Source organism: Anser anser (genome assembly GCF_964211835.1).
Source record: "Anser anser genome assembly, chromosome: 5".
NCBI classification, from domain to species: domain Eukaryota; kingdom Metazoa; phylum Chordata; class Aves; order Anseriformes; family Anatidae; genus Anser; species Anser anser.
In genome coordinates this window covers 30,137,604-30,154,256 of record NC_139725.1, presented here as the reverse complement: position 1 = coordinate 30,154,256, position 16,653 = coordinate 30,137,604, and the positions used below count along the sequence as shown (strand labels likewise).

Here is a 16,653-nt window from a genome sequence, read left to right as displayed (position 1 = left end):
AATTGTACTCAGTAATCCTGCTCGATCTCTGGATACTACTTCAATCCCCAATCCTCTTTTACTGGTTACAGCTCAAGTAATTGAGCTATATATTCCAGCCAGCAAATTTCTTTGTTTTCACAAGACTCCTGAATCCAGGCTACAGAGAAATAAGTCAGTTCAATTTTGCCCTGTTTTTGATTCATCAAGCCAGATGACAAATTATACATCCTGAAAGCAGATTTTATTTTCATTACTTTTCAGTGCCAGGGCAAGATATCTGTAGCCTTGTTTCCCATCCCATCCCTAACATGCCTGTGGCTATCACCTAGCTGTTGGCCACTTGGCAGGGAAGCAATAACTCAGTTTCTTGCAGTGATCTTTCAGAAGCACCACACAATATCGTTACATTTGAATATCAAGACAGTGCCAACAAAGCATGAGCACTGCCTAAAATAAAGTGGAGTAGGAAAGAGCAAGAAAAAATACAAACTCAAATTATCCTCAAGAAAACACAAAATATCTGAAAACAAGAGTAAGCCATCCTGCAGAGAACCCATCTCCAGATTCAGCCTCCCTCTCCACATACCCAGAGCCTGCTAAGAGCACAGGTATACTACGACTTGCACAGGACTAGGACTCTCTGCAGTTCCCAAGTCTGGCTGTGAAGTCTCTGCCAAGGAGCTTCCTTCTCCCCTCTCCCCCCACCGCTGGAATTTCCTCATTTCTCAGCAGAGCCCAACACAAACTTCTTAGAAAAGTTTGCAGGGTAATTTAGTCATCGTTAATCCCTAGGAAAAAAAGGAGGGAAAGTTTCAATAGGTAAAGCCAGAGCCAGATTTTGAACACCTGTGAGCAAGGTTTAAAGGGAGGGAAGGTCTAAAGTTTGCACGCAAAGAAGCTGACAGCAATATTTGGCTCCAGGACGCAGATTTATATCCCTTGCTTATTTCATCATTCTCCATGTCCCTACCCAGAACTGGATTCTGCTACAGAGTATGAGGACTGCCTCGGAGCAAACAATTCCAGCTGAGCACTGTTCTTAAAAGGGAGTCACGTCAAGTCCTCTAGATCAGATGAATCCCAGGTTTGCAGGCAACAAATGGTCTTCTGTGCAATATTTTATGAGAAAGCCTTGAAGCAGGACCTGTGTACATCCTTGACTATGGAAAGAAATTTCTTCGGAAGTGCCAAAAATGTAAGTATGGGTCCTTAAAAACTTGTTTCTGAATGATTTCCTAAGGAGCAGTAAACAAAGCTGGAGGGGTGCTTAGTGGAGTGCCTAGTCTCTCTCCCCAGATCATACCAAGCACTAATGACACCTGCCTCAAACATTTTTACTCAAACTAGTTCTCTCTTAACTGGCAAGGTCTGAAGGCATGCAACGCTTCAAGTGGCTAAATGATTATTAAAAAAGATCAGCTGAAGTGAGAAGAGATCACCCCAAGGAACACAAACAAAACATCCTCACAGAAACTCACTACAACTAGCATGAATTTAGAGAAGATTTTTGTTTGAAGGTGGTTGTACTTCACAAGATAATTCATTTCAGGGGCCTGAACATCCTGTGGAAATGATGGCAGCTCTGATTTCTATATTTCTATGCAGAAAGGAGCTCTTGTCCAGCTCTGAGAGCAAATCAAAAAGGCAGCAATAGTATTTCTTCTCCAAAACAGCACCCTGCAAGGATAAGAATCTAAAAGACTTGCTTTTTTAGCTCAAAAATCAGGTTACATTTTATAGGAGGATGCATAAGACAGTATCAAGTCTTTGCAACATTTTACGTGCTTGATCATATTGTTTAATGGGTAGCAATTCACCCAAATTGATTAGAGGCATAGTAGGTACATAGCAATAGCAAACAAAAAGCATACCAAGAAGTCACTAGCTAATTAATCCCAGTTCTCCTCTTTTTTTTTTAAATTTAAACAGAAGTCTACTTTAACAACATAAACAGCTTAAGATAAGTATTATTCTCAGATAAAATTATTCACACATAGTACTGAAGAGTTCAGGCAGAAAGACACTGTTAGTGGCTTGGGGTAGCTCTCCTGGTGCTGTTCGTACCAGGGGACAGATCTGTGATGACTAGGTGACACCAAACTGCTCACCTCCACCTCAGCAGTTGTTAGCCAGGACTCCCCCAGAAAACGGAGTCAATACCCATGGCAACAACTACCCAAAGGCAGGTGTACCCGAATGGGTTCATGCAGGCAATGCACAGACAGGTTCACTTCAGCTAGCCTGTGACTTCCAGCTGTCATCTTGTCCCTGGGCATCTCGCTCCATTTTCTATTTATAATCATTGCCCTAGCATAACTGTACTTTCTGAAAAAGTTTGCTTTCTTCAGATGTACTGACTAGTGAGCCATGTGTTTGCGTACATGGACATCATTTAAGGGTAGTGCAAATGTTTATCCAAATATAGAAAGTACTTTCATTTTTTCCCCAGAGTCAGATATTAAAGAATTAAACCAGTAGATAGTCACACAGAAGGCAATCCCCGTAAGAAATTACACAGCAACAAGGAAACTTAACAAGGGAATCAGTCTGAAGCTTTTCCATCAGTTTGCTTGTGTGAAGAGTAATTCGTATGGTCACTCTTAGTAGAACTTCTCACCTAGCTCTAGACTTTCTGCCCCACACACTGAACCATCAGCACCATGTTTGAGGGCTAGATGAATGTGTGTCCTAACCTGAGAAAAACAGGGTTCTTAAGTCCACCAACCTCTTCAACTTACCAATCTTATGTTCTCCTTATCAAGAAGAGCAGAATGATGTTGCCTGAGAAAGGTAGGTTACTTAGACTAATGTAACTGGAACACCAGAGAAACCCTGCAGCTTTTGGCTGTCTTAAGAACTACTTTACTTGGTGATAATAAGTGGCAGTAGCTTGGTAGTCTAGCCGCAGAGGCTAAGCATCAGCAAGAAGCTTCAACTCTGCATACCACCCTGTTGCAACTGAGCATTTTAGAAAAAAGCACCACTTTCGCAAAGAAAACTTGCAGCAAAAACTGACCATCAGGAGCAATACTGGCAGAGCTTTAAAGGACAGCAGGCAGAATGGAAAAGGCATATAACATCAAATGAAAGCCTAGTACAAAAGTTGCTGAATATTTAACTGTGAAGGTCTCTCCTAATACTGCATGGGTTTTTCTAATAATGCTCATCAAAAAGGCTGTTTTAATTACTCCCATCTCTAGCCAGCCCAAATATGGTTTATCAGGAACGATCTCTATCTGGTCGAGTCTTTCAGTCTGAGTCTCTTGTCCATGATCTTCTGTAAGATTTCATTCCTTGCACTTCACAATAAAGAGGAAACAATGCCAAAAATAAGCCTTTTTCCTTCTGAGATATTTTAGAAGCAGGGAGGACAGCACATCTAGTGCCAAGACAGCTCACAGATAGAATCACGCTCCTACCTCTTACCTCCCTCTGCTCCATAAGAACTGCTACATGGCAAGCATCTGCTTCTGCAACAAACCAATACAGAAATTAGCATGAATTCTGTTTCAGACACTTAATGCTTATAAATACACAGCCCAGAATAACTGAGGAATACAGAAAACAGCAAGAGACAAGTGCCATTTCAAGCATTCTTAGATAACTTCTGTCAGGACTCTTCAGCTGGTAGTCTTTGGGACTGGCTGCAATCCGCAGGCAACTGAGCAATCTCTCGCCACTCAACAAGCCTACCCTTTGCACCAGGGCCCTGGGTGCTGGAGCATAGTGTTGAGGGATTGGGCAACTTCTACTTAGATAACAGTTTTTTCCTACTGAGCACGTTCCTGCTCTTAAATCTAAGTGAGGACATACCTGACCCTGTAGTGTAGCTTATTCCAGATTGCACTGAAATGCAGGGGTGATACTGGAAGACTTTCTTCCACGCCGTTGCCAACATGACGCAGACACCCCAGATATTTCCGCTCTTGTTTGAACTTTAAGGCAGGGATTCTCCCAGGTGCTGCGCAATATTTGAGCAATATAATTTAGGGTCCTGTTTAAGAACAAGAATGGCCAGGATCCCACCAAATGCAGCAGGATACATACTTGGCTGCATCATACCAAATAAAGACTTATTAAAAATATCCGTTTAAAACATCATCTGTTCATTTGGCCTAGCCTGAAAACATTCTTCATTAACTGGAAATTGCATTAGACATTGCCAAACAGCTGTTTAACGGGGATATACTGTAAGCATGCTGTGTAGCTTCAGAGGTTTTGCACTTCTAAGACTTCTTTTTGTCTGTGGACTAGAGTGTGTTTATCAGGAAAAGAGCTCCACCACATAACTGTAAGGCAGGTACTATTCCACTCTGGGTGAAGAGCTTCAGAAATGGTCAAGTTAACAAAACAAGCCAGCAGAAGGTGAAACGAGCACAATATACCACCATTCTCCAGACACTCTATGCGTGGAAAGCTACTCTCCCCCAGCCTCTGGCCGTGTTTATAGTTACTCGCCAAAAGCACATCCAAGGCAAGGGCACAATAATGCATCACTGGGGTGAGAGGGAGCATTTAGTTAACTCCTGGTGCCTGGAGCTCTTTCCTCTTACCTCTGAGCGATTACAGCTGTGAAGGAAACACAGGCTCCACTTACAAGCAATGTTTTTAACTACAGAGAAACACTTGCTGATGCAGCCTGGTTACCTAACACAGGAGGTGGATGAACAACATGGAGAGAGGTGAATGAAGCTGTGCTGCTGTTCTAACCTCACCAGTGCAGTGAATGCCATTCAACAGTGAAGAGTTAAGCAAGAACCTATCACTGCTCTTGCAGATGGCTTCGGTGAGTACTGCTCCAAGGGCAAGACAGACCAACACTGTGCGTGGTGCGAGGTCTCTTACCCACCAATGAAAGATTAGCTAGAAATACACAAAATGTGGCACGAAAGCTAGAGTTGAGTGAACGCAGGTATGCTTATTGTGGCCTTGCCGAATTGTATGAGATTTTAAATTAGTATATACACAACTTCTCTGAGGCCAGTTGAGTGGAATTTGAGACTCAGACCCACGCACAGTTGTAGGAGTAACAAGCCACTGTTTTTCTTATAAAACCTAGTTATAACTTCATTAGTATCTTACCCAGAGCCAGAAGACATTAACTCTCAGTAGCAAAGGGGCAAGTTATTTCTTTATTAGCCTGCAAGGGCCTGCTCCCCCTCTACAACAGCTGGTACATTCCCCTTAAAGGAAAGGGGTCAAAACAGAGCAGAAATTCAACACTAACCTGATGCTCCAAGTTTGACAGAGAGACTTAGATAGTCCATATAACACTCTGGAGCTTTCCATCACATTTGACATGTTTACTCCTTGTCTGAAAGACTTTTAAATCCTCTTATGTTACCTAATCACATCCTGTGGCAAGCTGAAGATACTTGACATTCCTCCCCTCCCTTTCCCCCACCTTTGGGGCAAGCTCAGTGTAAACATGGCACCAACCCAACTACAGCAGTGCCAAGCACCACGTGGGATCCCAGAGGAGTACCCTGCGCCCTCTGAGAGGGTAGTGCTGCACAGGACGTCCAGGCACTGTCCCTTCTATCACCTAGCTGGTCTACAAGATAGGAAGCACTGGGAGAGGATGAAGAACAGGTTTATTTTCTGTTCCAACAATGGCACTTCCTCTCAGCTGCAAGTCTGGAAGCACAAGGCAGCTCCTTTGTAAAAGAAAAGTCACTCATTCACCTAACTAGGAACTGGAAAAGCATAAGGCTTTTCCAAAGCAGAGGTTTTTCCAAAACAGGCAATGGGGCTGCACATGAAGAAAGGCAGAGACCCCCCTTCAAATTCTTAATTTAAGAGGGGCAGACAAGAAAAGGGCCAGGAAAAGCAGCCAGTCTAACATGGCATTGAATTCTCAATAAGGCTCACAGCTTGGCAGATAATTCATTTGGCCTGTTCCTGCCATGCAAATCTGTGGGACAAGCTGCTGACAATCAAGTTTGCTATACTTATGATATGATGAGAAAGATGAAGTGGGACTGCTGCTAACATCAGTCGCTTTCTCAGAGAACTGCATTCAGCTTCTGATAAGCCCAGAGTTGAAAATATCAGACCTCAGGCATGCACCTTTGCGGGAGATCAACAGCTACAGACATTGATAGACGCCCCCAAACCAACTGCTCAAAGCAGCTACAGAAGTTGCGTGCCAACTTAGCAACTGCTTGGCCATCTCGGTATTGCTCCTCCACATCCAGCACTGCAACATCCCAGGTCAGTATCAAACAGGGCTGACAGGATAAACTCAGCAACACATCTGCAATCAAGCATAGTAACCATGATAAAAACAGAAGCTGAAGAGTCCAATTGAGCACTTAATCACTGGAGTACAGACCTGCTGAAACAACGGTTGAGGCCCTCAGAAGATCTCCTCACCTGCTAAATCACAATTCAGTTTCTAGACTTGTGCAGAAGCCTTATGCCTCTAGCTTTACTTATTTCTTATTTAGGCAATTCCATGTTGTACAAAATGAAGTTGTTAACATCAGCCGAACCCCTCACAGATGTAGCTGTGCCTGTGCAGAAGCATTACACAGGAAGGAAACTTTAGCACCAGGAAATACAGAGTGGCAGTAGGCACAAGGGGACTTAACTGCCCCATTGCAGAGACAGCACCCCAAGTTCGTTCAGTTTTGCTCTGTTCCTACTGAAGTAAAGGAACCGCTGAACTCTGAGAAGGGCAGGATCAGACATGCATTTTGGTAGCTATACATCCATTGTATTAGTGTAGGACAAGGTATCCTTAAAACAACATTCTTACCAAACCTGCCATTTACTTCATTGAAGATTTACTCAAGATCCCAAGCACAGTGAAAGGAAATCCTTCACTTCTTGGGACAAGGCCTTAACATGCTGGGGGAGCACCCTTCAAAGAACGTAAGCTGAAAAGAAAAGACAAACCCTATTGCATTTTGGACCCATTTTTGTACGTGTTGAAGCTACTTAGGAGTTCTCTAACTTAAAACACAACCTGGGCAGCTTACCAGAACAAAGATTCCCCAGCCCACAAGTGCACGTAGATGTTTGAGACTGAGTCTTCAAACACCAGATGCATAACCCAATCTTTGTTCATTCAGGACAATTTACTAACTACAATTTCCACTGCTTTTATTAATTGCTTCCAAATGTAATTGCTCAATTTCCAGTTCAAAGCACCTTACATTAAGCACTCAAGAAAGCCATCTTTGGGACACCTTATCAGTATGTTGCACACCAACATACGTACCTCCAATTGGCACAAGTGGCCACTTAATTATATCATTGGTCAGGCAGACTATTCAAGTGGAATTAAAGCATCTAATTACCTTTCCCCAACAACATACTGAATTAAAGTTGAACTACTACAATATTATTAGAAGCCACAGTAAATTTAAAGATCAGATTTAAAGGCAAGAGTCTTGCGAGAAGTTTTGATCTTGAAAGCTCCTTAAGGCAATTTTTCCTTTTGGTAGTAAGCAAGTTCAGACAGCCAATTATTCTGCCCAACACCTTTTTACCTTCTATAGCCACAGAAACATTGAAATTCCCAGGTTTTACTCCTTGAGAGTACAAGGAACAGCTTTAGACAGCACACGGGCATTGGCATTCAGAGCTGAGCAGTTACTTTAGGAGACTAACCTAACTCTTACGACAACATACCCATAGCTGATTTAACAATAGACAACCCAAAGCCCAAATGGTATACCCCTGCTGTTGCACTACAGATAAAACATCGTGCATACCCAAAACCATCAGGTTTTACCTCATGTTGCCAATGCAGTTCTACACCGTGTAATTCTGGAAGCCTGTCTTGGCTAACTCCCCATTTGAGTCTCACGGTGATTGATTTTCTTTAAACCCAGGCTCTTACAGAAGGGAATACGGAAACTCTTCTGCAGTGAGCTCCCTGAGAAGGTTTATTCCCAGCCTAAAAAGGCAAAAGTACCCCCAGATCTCACTTCTGGAATGCCTGGCATTCTGCAATATTTAAATGATTCGTGTTTGGAAGTATTTCCTGGATGTTTCCCATTGTTCCTCTTCACCCAGTTGCAGCATAGCTGTTCCACCAGAACGCATACCTCCTGCTACCTCTTCCAGCCACAGAGAACGGGAGGTTGGTGTTCTAGGTAACCAGCCTGCTGCTCCTTGCACGGCTGAAGCCACTAGAGGGCATTGACATTTGCTCTGAAGATAGGGTTCAGTGCAAGAGACAGGCCTTGCACTGCACTTTTTAGGGATGTCAGAGACTTTGATGCTGCCTTTACCTACTCAAAGCCCTTGTCTACTGCTGCACAACTGCCTTAATGCAAGATTTGCACCTTTAGTGTACATCAGCGATTTCACAGGAAGACAGAAACCATATCAACCCATATCTTCTCACCCCTGCGCACCACTGTGTACACTGGTCAAGTCTTTGCCGTCTCAGTTCAATTTTCTGGTAATTTGGAAAGCTGACAGGATTACTGAGCATTCTCCACCCCATTTGCAGACACCAACACTATCATTTTCCCTTCTAGACTAAGTTAACACTGCTACATGTTCCAGACCTACTTTCCTCATTCTCATCAAGTGCCTTGTTCACAGTTGCAGAGCGAATGCTTTAACGCAGTGTGTTTACATACACCCATGACAGATTTTCACTTTCGCATGCCGCAGACCTAAACAAGGAGAACTGAAGGCCGACTGACACTCCTGCGTTCAGAAATAACAAGCAGCAGATGAGCAGAGAAGCCCTGCGCTCAGCCGAATCATCTCACTGTTCTATTTCAAGCTAGTACTTACATATTTGACAACAGAGAATAAAAAGCAGCTGACAAGAACCTTGCACAGGTTGGCCATGGGACTTGAAAGCAAAGGGAATGTAGATGTTAAAAGCCCAAATTAATAAGGGTGCCCTAGCTAGGCTAGATCTAATCCATCACACATACCCAAGGGCTCAGCTTCCTTCCCCTATTCAGACAGAGGCTCTTTTTAGGGTATACGTAGGACCAAGCCCATCCACCAAAACACCTTGAAAATTCATTTTCTAGTGCACTGCAGATAACTCTGACAGGTTCTAAGGAGCCACATCACCTCCCCACGTGCTACATCCAGTTTGAAATCAACTGGCCCAGAGCAGCACCCAGCACCATCATAACTAATGATAACCACGTTAATAACCCCGTTATTCCGGGTGTGTGTCTTGACCCCACAGTGTGGTAAGTGGGAGCACAACATGATGAAGTATGCTGTATTAGAGCATTTCTAGGTAGTCCACCCAGCCCCATGAAGTCTAGGCAATACCCTGAAGAGCTCGGGGGCATGTCTTCTGCAGTTGTTTGCAAAGGTAGGCACCCTTGTGAAGTCCAAAAGTACTTGTTTACAAGTTCAATCTAACCCCCACCACTACACCAGACGTGAAGGGAAAACTGCCTAACAAGCGACAGGACAAAATTATTTATAATGCTAAGGCTGAGACATACAAGGTACCCCAGATCTCTTTTGTAGAGATGTAGAGTTTTCCTTTTTATCAGACAAGTTCTTGTACATAGGTACAATGTTCACTTATACCTACACTGGGAAAGCTCTTCTGGTACAGGATAGAAGCAAAGTGCTCCTATGTTAAAAGCAGAAAGATTTGCCTTCAGCAGAAGTTAGCCCAGACACCCTTAACTACTCTCAGATTGAGCTGGCCTGCTTAATTTTCACATTTGCAAAGGAGCAACAAACCTACTATTGCTTTGAGGCATGCACCATATTCAGTCGGGAATGAATCCTGCCTACCCAGCAAACTTTTAGGCCTTAGCCTACCCTGTCTTAAAAAGGGCAGGAGAAAGAGTTAGTCTTGCTCTTCCTGGAAGGAAAGTTACTTCTCACATGTGTTTCTCACGCACATAAGATTGCTCTCACACGTGGCTTGAACATCATACCAGAACACTGCAACTCCTAGTACAAATATGGGTAGAGTAGGGGTGTATTGTGTGGGTGGGATTTTTTGTTTGTTTGTTTTAGTAGATGTTAACATTTGCTTCTCTTCTCAGAGACCACAACTCATAGTAGGTGAGTGCACACAAGCCCTGTTTTTGCTAAGGAGATGATCGAGTACAATCATTCTTATACAAGATGTTTGAGACATGTTGGAAGGTAAGCATCTAAAGAAGCAATTTTATCCCCTTGTATATAAAAAGTTGCATGCATGATCCAGTGTCAGTATGTAAAGATTTCTCTGAAATATCAAACCATTTTAATCCCTCATGGATTGTGGTTTATTACCTAAAAAACCATCAGGAGTACTAGGAGTATATACCTCTTATTTTGAATCTAATGTATTCAGGTATATACAGCCCAGATTGGTACATCTCCAGCTCCAGCTTTATGACTGGCAAGCAAAATTTCAGCATCAGCTCTGCCTCAGAAGTGAGGTTTCTATCTGGAGTCTGGCAACAGCTCGCAGCAACCAGTTCACCCCATAGCGAGGAATCAGAAAAGATGCTCAGACATGACCTTGGCGACCCAAACCAACAGTATGAATACAGCGTAAATGATGGTTTATAGGTTGAAAAAGCTGTAACAGCCTCCTGTTTTCAGTACCAGGAGTACTCAGCTAAGCTTGTTGCCAGTTGTCCTCAATGGTCAGTCTTAGCTCAAGCAGTGGTACTTCTACAGCTGTAATAGAACATTATTTTTCTTAAGTTGCCTTTTTTTTTTTTAAACTCAAAGCTTGTACTTTCCACTGGATCCTGCCAAATGGCAGCCAGCAATGCAAGAAGGGAAGTAAAATTTTATTGCTGCTTTAAAGTGTAAGGTCAGTAAGTGCTTGTGAATTACTGCAGTGGAATACCCTTCATTAGGCTTTAAGACATGATTTGATGAAGGCATAAGCCACCAGATTAAAATGTTACAAGAGTTAGTAGATTCTAGAAAATTTTTAAAGGTTTATTTCTATCCTATTTGGAGACTGCCTGCAACTTACTAATTTCTTGTTGCCCCAGCAAAAGATCTAATCTAAAAAACAATTAACAAAAAAGGTTTTAGCCTCAAGCAACTAGAAAGTGTTAAGAGAAGTGAAGTTTTGGTCTCTGACATACAGGACATTTCATCAGACAACCCAGGCATTTGAGCAGTAGCTCTTCTCTGAAGCTGCATTCTGTTGAAGTATTCCAGAGTCCTTCCCACCAACAAGCACAGAGCACTAGCACTATTGCATGGCAAGTTTCAGCACCTGCAACTTGAGCTCTTAAGAGAAAAAAAGTCAGACCTGATTTAATTTACGAGCAAAGCTTTGTCATGATCTTCTGCCTCACTGGATAACAGTGACACACCAGCAGAATGCCTAACTAGTTCAGGGCCAAATGTACTTGCACCAGGGAAGAAACAGGGGCTTTTCCACAACCAAGGATGCAGAACACCAGAACCAGAAGTTACACAGATTCTCTTTTAAGCTGCTCAGGTTGGAATTTGTCAAGTGTTGTAACATCTGGCATTTCCTTTTCTGGCATTTTGCTTTTCAGAATTATTCAGTACCATGTCCAGCAATAGTACTTCTTCCTCACAACTAACTCTGTGCTGCCTTCCAGAAGGGAAGGATGAGAAGCCAATGTCTAGGTTCAGCTGTGATCTGACTAACTGTTTAAGTGGTGCCCCTATCTTTATCACAACCCCTTTGTATTTTCATCTTTTTCTCTCCCTGCCCTGTTGAGGGGCAGTGAGGGGGAACACCTTGGGGGAACAGCTGGCCAAGGTCAACACACCACACCAGCAAGGAAAAGAGCAGAAACTTTTCCACTTTGCAGATTCTATGCACCATCCTCACACTTCAGCTAAGAACAGCCCTGTGCATAACTTAATACCATCTTGCTTGTTGTTAGAGGTGACTGGTGTTGAAGGAGGCTGTAGCAAGGTGGGGGTTGGTCTATTCTCCCACATGCCTGGTGACAGGATGAGGGGGAATGGGCTAAAGTTGCGCCAGGGGAGGTTTAGGTTGGATGTTAGGAAGAACTTCTTTACTGAAAGGGTTGTTAGGCATTGGAATGGGCTGCCCAGGGAAGTGGTTGAGTCACCATCCCCGGAGGTCTTTAAGAGATGTTTAGATGTAGAGCTTAGTGATATGGTTTAGTGGAGGACTTGTTAGTGTTAGGCCAGAGGTTGAACTAGGTGATCTTGGGAGGTCTCTTCCAACCTAGATGATCCTGTGATTCTGTGAAATACAGGTATAGTTTGAAACCTACAGAAGTTCTTCTTGGACATTAAGTGAATAACTCAACCAAGTGAGGGAGTGGAGAAATGAATCAAGCAATTAATTACATTTAATTTTAATCTTGTCATATTGACCGATACCAACTCATAGGTTCTGAGCTCTCCCTTATTTTCAGGGAAACTGTTGACCTTTCAAACTGATGAAGCATCTGCCTTCTGTTTTTCTTTTCTAGCCTAAAAGCCTGTATTGCTATTACCAGAGCAGATTCCAAGCTTCAACTAGGACAGACACTTGCCAATTATTCATTCAGTGCTTTACAACTGCCTCTTTAGAAGCCTGTAATGTTTATGGAGTCACTACCATTTGAGTTTTTAAGTGGGTAAACTTTATAATCTTCCTCAATTTCTACCAAGACCTGTCCCAAAGGGAGAATCACACTTACAGGGAATCTTTCTAGACTGTCTGAAAGCAGCATGTCCAACTGACAGAGTTCAGGCTTAGCAACCTCTGCATAGACCACTAGATTTAAGATGTTACCCTATAACACACAGAAAGATTCTCTAGGGCCATCTGTACATTTTAGCTCTCATCAACAGAGAACAAGATGACATCAGGTAACATCATCTTCCTCCCCTGAAGAGAAATAAAACAGGCATGTTCCTCCCAGAATTAGTCAGAAGCTTCCTGATACCTTCCCTTCACTTCAGGGATCTGAAGCTCCAAGCCAAGTGCTCAAGAGTAACAAGAAGCCAGACAGCAGCTAGACAAAGTAAGGGCAGCTAGCAAAAAATAAGGACAGAGGAGGTGCATGAGGAGGAAAGTTTTCACTATCCTGAGAAAGAAATAAGTCCTAAAACCCAATCTCCTGGCTATTTTAAGATTTTAAGAGGTTTCCTCTATTCAGAGCCATCAAATCCTGTATGCCATTTAGTACAGGGCATTAATGAGCAAGTTTCAGTGTCAGCATTTGTAAATACAGTCTTCAATTAGTATGTTACTGCTGAATCTATTGTTACTTCATTCAGATGCATTCTAGCTGTGCATAGCACTGGTGTCAATCACTTTACAACACATGAGATGGCAAGAGCATCTTGTATTTTTACATCAGCATCTGCTAGCGGCTTTTGTTTCACTAGCAAGTCACACTACAGCGATTTTAGATAAGTATGGTTCTATCCATCTGAACACTGGCATGAGATTTAACAAGATTATCTCTTCTCACTTGATCCTAATTGTTTGCCTTAGGAAATACATGGATATGCATGAACATCAGTCTGCCATCTACTAAGAGCTCAAGTGCTTGGCTTAGTTTGTTTGTGGTAATCCCTAGGTTTGCTTTCTAATAAATACTAACCAAAGAGTCAAGCCAAAGATAACACCCTATTTTGTCCTCTTAATCTGAGGTGACCTCATCATGTCTAACAGCAGTCTTCTGGCACCTCCTGAATAAGTGCTTGGATTCCCCACAGTTTCGTGAAAGGTGAAGATGAGGAAAGAAGTGAAAGTCATCTTTAGCTTTTGCTCTGACATGCTGCATTTCACCATCGCACTGAAAAGTTGTTTAAATCTCTACACCTAAGAAGTGTTTATCGAAGTTGAACAAACCAAAGGGAAGCATGTCAAGTGGAAAATGTAGGTGCAGTTTTACTTGGTGTACTTGCCTCAGTGATTTCCGAAGAAAAGCATTATTTCCTGAAGTTGGACTCACCTTTGCCGGAGGGGCAGCTCCAGACAGGGCTCAACAAGATCTACTAAGTTCTGAACTGTCCTCCCGCTCTCCTTGCCATGCCTGAACAGAGGCACACAGAGTACACATCTTGGAGGGTGTGGACGTGAGTTTGTCAAAAGTTTGGATGAGGAAAAAGCTAGTCAGAAAGCTTGTGTAAGTAGCTGTTCTTGAGAGGTGACGCTAGCAGTGAGCTGGCTGACTTGGAAGTAGTTATGATCAAGAGTCCCCAGTTGAAGTCAGATGTGGACGTCTTCTGATCATGAAAAGCAGTAATAAGCTAACAGTTGCATGGGACACCCAAGAAAGTATGAAGTTTTGCAGGAAGAACAGTTACTCTGATACAATACCTACCCTTTCTTTAACATAGGGAAAAAGATACGCCTTTGAAACTCAGTATTCTCTTCCCGTAGCAAAGAACTGCTGACAGCTGAAAAATAATTTCTATTTAGGACTGTCATTCACTTGACAGCACAAGTGTTTGTGGTTTTTCAAGTTTCAAGCAAAATCAAATCCTTCTCTTTTAAACTGCATGGGATTTTCCTGCTGAAATCTTCCCATCTATTCTGGGGCTCCTGGGGGAAGTCCCTGGGTTACGTGAAGCAATTGTGTATGCTTTTTTTGTTGTTTTTAGTTTGCTTTCATGCCAGCAGAACTAGAAGCAATTTTTGGAGACATTTAGGTAAATTCTTTGAGTTCCAACAGGAAACTAAGAAAAAATAGTTTACTTGTGACGCTCACCAACTATTCAAGCTAGATCAGCATCACAAATTTTTCAAATCAAAATACATTTCTCAAACAACCGGGTCAATTCCAGAGATATTGATGGGCAGGTTTTAAGACCGCACATGGAAATTTACTGTGTCAAGAGTAGCAGATTGTTTTCTTCTCACTCAGTTCCGATTTCAGCACCAAAATATGGTTTTCTAGAAAACGTGCTGAGCTTTTCCTGAAGTTAACTCTACAAGTAAAATTCAATTTGGAAGTTGGGACTGATATTTTTTCCTATTACTTTCATGCAAGAATCACAGCAGGATAGCTTCATCCTCCTAGGATAAGAGCCCCTTTATTCATCTGCTCTGGTCTGTAACGTCTGTCAGTGTTTTAACAGCTATTGTGTGTAGCTTTGTCCTGTGGTTGCTTTTACATCCAGACTAGAAATTTTCAAACTGCTCACTGCAGTATGCTGATGAGCAACAGCTAGCTTCAGTTCCAATACTACTGCCAAAGTGCTTCAGGTAGCACCTTGGTTAAGAAATACGCAACTTCTTTCTGTTCCCATTCCAGCTTGTTTGGAACTCCTTCAGGTATCCATGTTTCACATTAAAAATCCTGAAATAGAGTTTGTCCTTAGCTCTCAATGAGACAAAGACAAAAGCAGCAACAGTTTACACCCATTGCTTCCAACTTCCCATCCTCTTCACCCTCAAGAGGCACCTATACTAGTGACATCATGGCAAAAACAATTAATTATTTGATGCTCCATCAGACACCTTAAAAATAATCCTGACTTTCAGGGTGTACACAACTGGTAGATTATAGACTGATAGAACTGTAAAGTTCAAGAGAGAGTTCCTACAGTTAGATTTCAACAACTTTGCAAGTTTTAAGAAAGTGACAGGTCAAGTCCAGCAGAATACATTTTCTCCTGCCCACACACTGGTTGCTTCAGGGGAACCAAAGAAAGGACAAAACCTGGCAGCTATGGAAAACCAAAGTCTTCAGCTGCCACAGCCAGCAACACCTAGACTGCTTTGGAACCAACTGGCCTGCCTCAATGTAAAAGCTCAATCATTTAAAAAAAGAAAGCCACCACCACGTAGTATAACAAAGCACTCTGAGTTCACTGTGAAGAGAATGCTTAGTTCTCTGGAAGTCCCTGAAGATGAGCATACAAAAACAAACTTGGGCTGATGTGCTTCCCGAGAATGAGTTTACCCATCATTACAGCTCTGCTCATTTTGTATATTAGTCTTCTATGGACTTCTACCTTAGATGTATTTTACTATGTAAGATGTATTTTACAGTAAGTCTGAGAAACGCACGTATTAAAATCTGCCTTTCCATTAAAAGTTTGGAGCAGATTATCTGCTGGCATTCCAGACAAACACAATTTTAAAAAGCTACTTTTGTACATAGCTCATCAACTATTGCAACACTTGCCCACTCACTCTTAAGAGTAGAGAAGTAAGCCAGAGGCAAAACTCCAAGCAAAATCCCATGAGTTACCATCCCGTATGGTAACTATACTTAAATCAGAAGTAGCCACTTGGCGCAGACAGAACCCCCCTTTACCTGGTCAGTATCCACAAACACCAATTCACGTAATATCTTCCACTTGGAAGTCACACACCCAGGAGCTTCTGGCTTTTTAGTTCTCTACTTGCACCTCATTCCACCAAGTATTTGTTTAAGCCTATGTGTGGACTACAATGTAAATCTGCTTCAAAGACATGGGAAGGGAAATGGCTTGATGTACAAACTAGAGTAGGCTCTTTAATCTTCATGCTATTCAAGGGAGTCTATGCTGCAACAAAAGATTATCAACCTATCTGCTTGTGACTAGTATCTGTGTCTAGTAAACAGAGAAGCAAGATCTAGAGATAGTGTACATCTGAATGTCTTCTCTAGGCATATATCCCTGTTGTACATTAAAAGGATACCACTAACCTTACCAGGTGTTTTCACCTGAATATGCTTTCTTATCTACTCGATTCCTGCTTCACTCCCCCTCCATACCAGACACGCTGTGCTTCTGCAGCTCAAGGAACAGACGTGAGTCCTCTCAGTT

At 42.4% G+C, this 16,653-nt stretch overlaps 1 protein-coding gene and 1 long non-coding RNA gene across 12 annotated transcripts in view; one reads left to right on the top strand and one right to left on the bottom strand.

Moving 5' to 3' along the window:
• Positions 1 to 16,653, bottom strand: part of SMOC1 (SPARC related modular calcium binding 1) — a 127,412-nt gene that overhangs the window by 102,703 nt on the left and 8,056 nt on the right. Inside the window, exons 1-2 of one of the 11 annotated variants that reach the window (XM_083836833.1) lie at positions 5,210 to 5,303; positions 3,409 to 3,452 (exon numbers count right to left, since the gene is read on the bottom strand). The exons of the other annotated variants lie outside the window; for them this stretch is intronic. Coding sequence (XP_083692959.1) covers positions 3,409 to 3,452; positions 5,210 to 5,249 — 84 coding nt within the window. The 5' untranslated portion in view covers positions 5,250 to 5,303. Of the gene's footprint in view, positions 1 to 3,408; positions 3,453 to 5,209; positions 5,304 to 16,653 lie in introns of those variants that run through there. 11 annotated transcript variants of the gene reach the window in all.
• LOC310899866 lies at positions 570 to 16,525 on the top strand. The gene is made up of 3 exons (XR_014584721.1): positions 570 to 1,177; positions 4,601 to 12,515; positions 13,540 to 16,525. It is a non-coding gene; the product is annotated as an uncharacterized lncRNA (long non-coding RNA).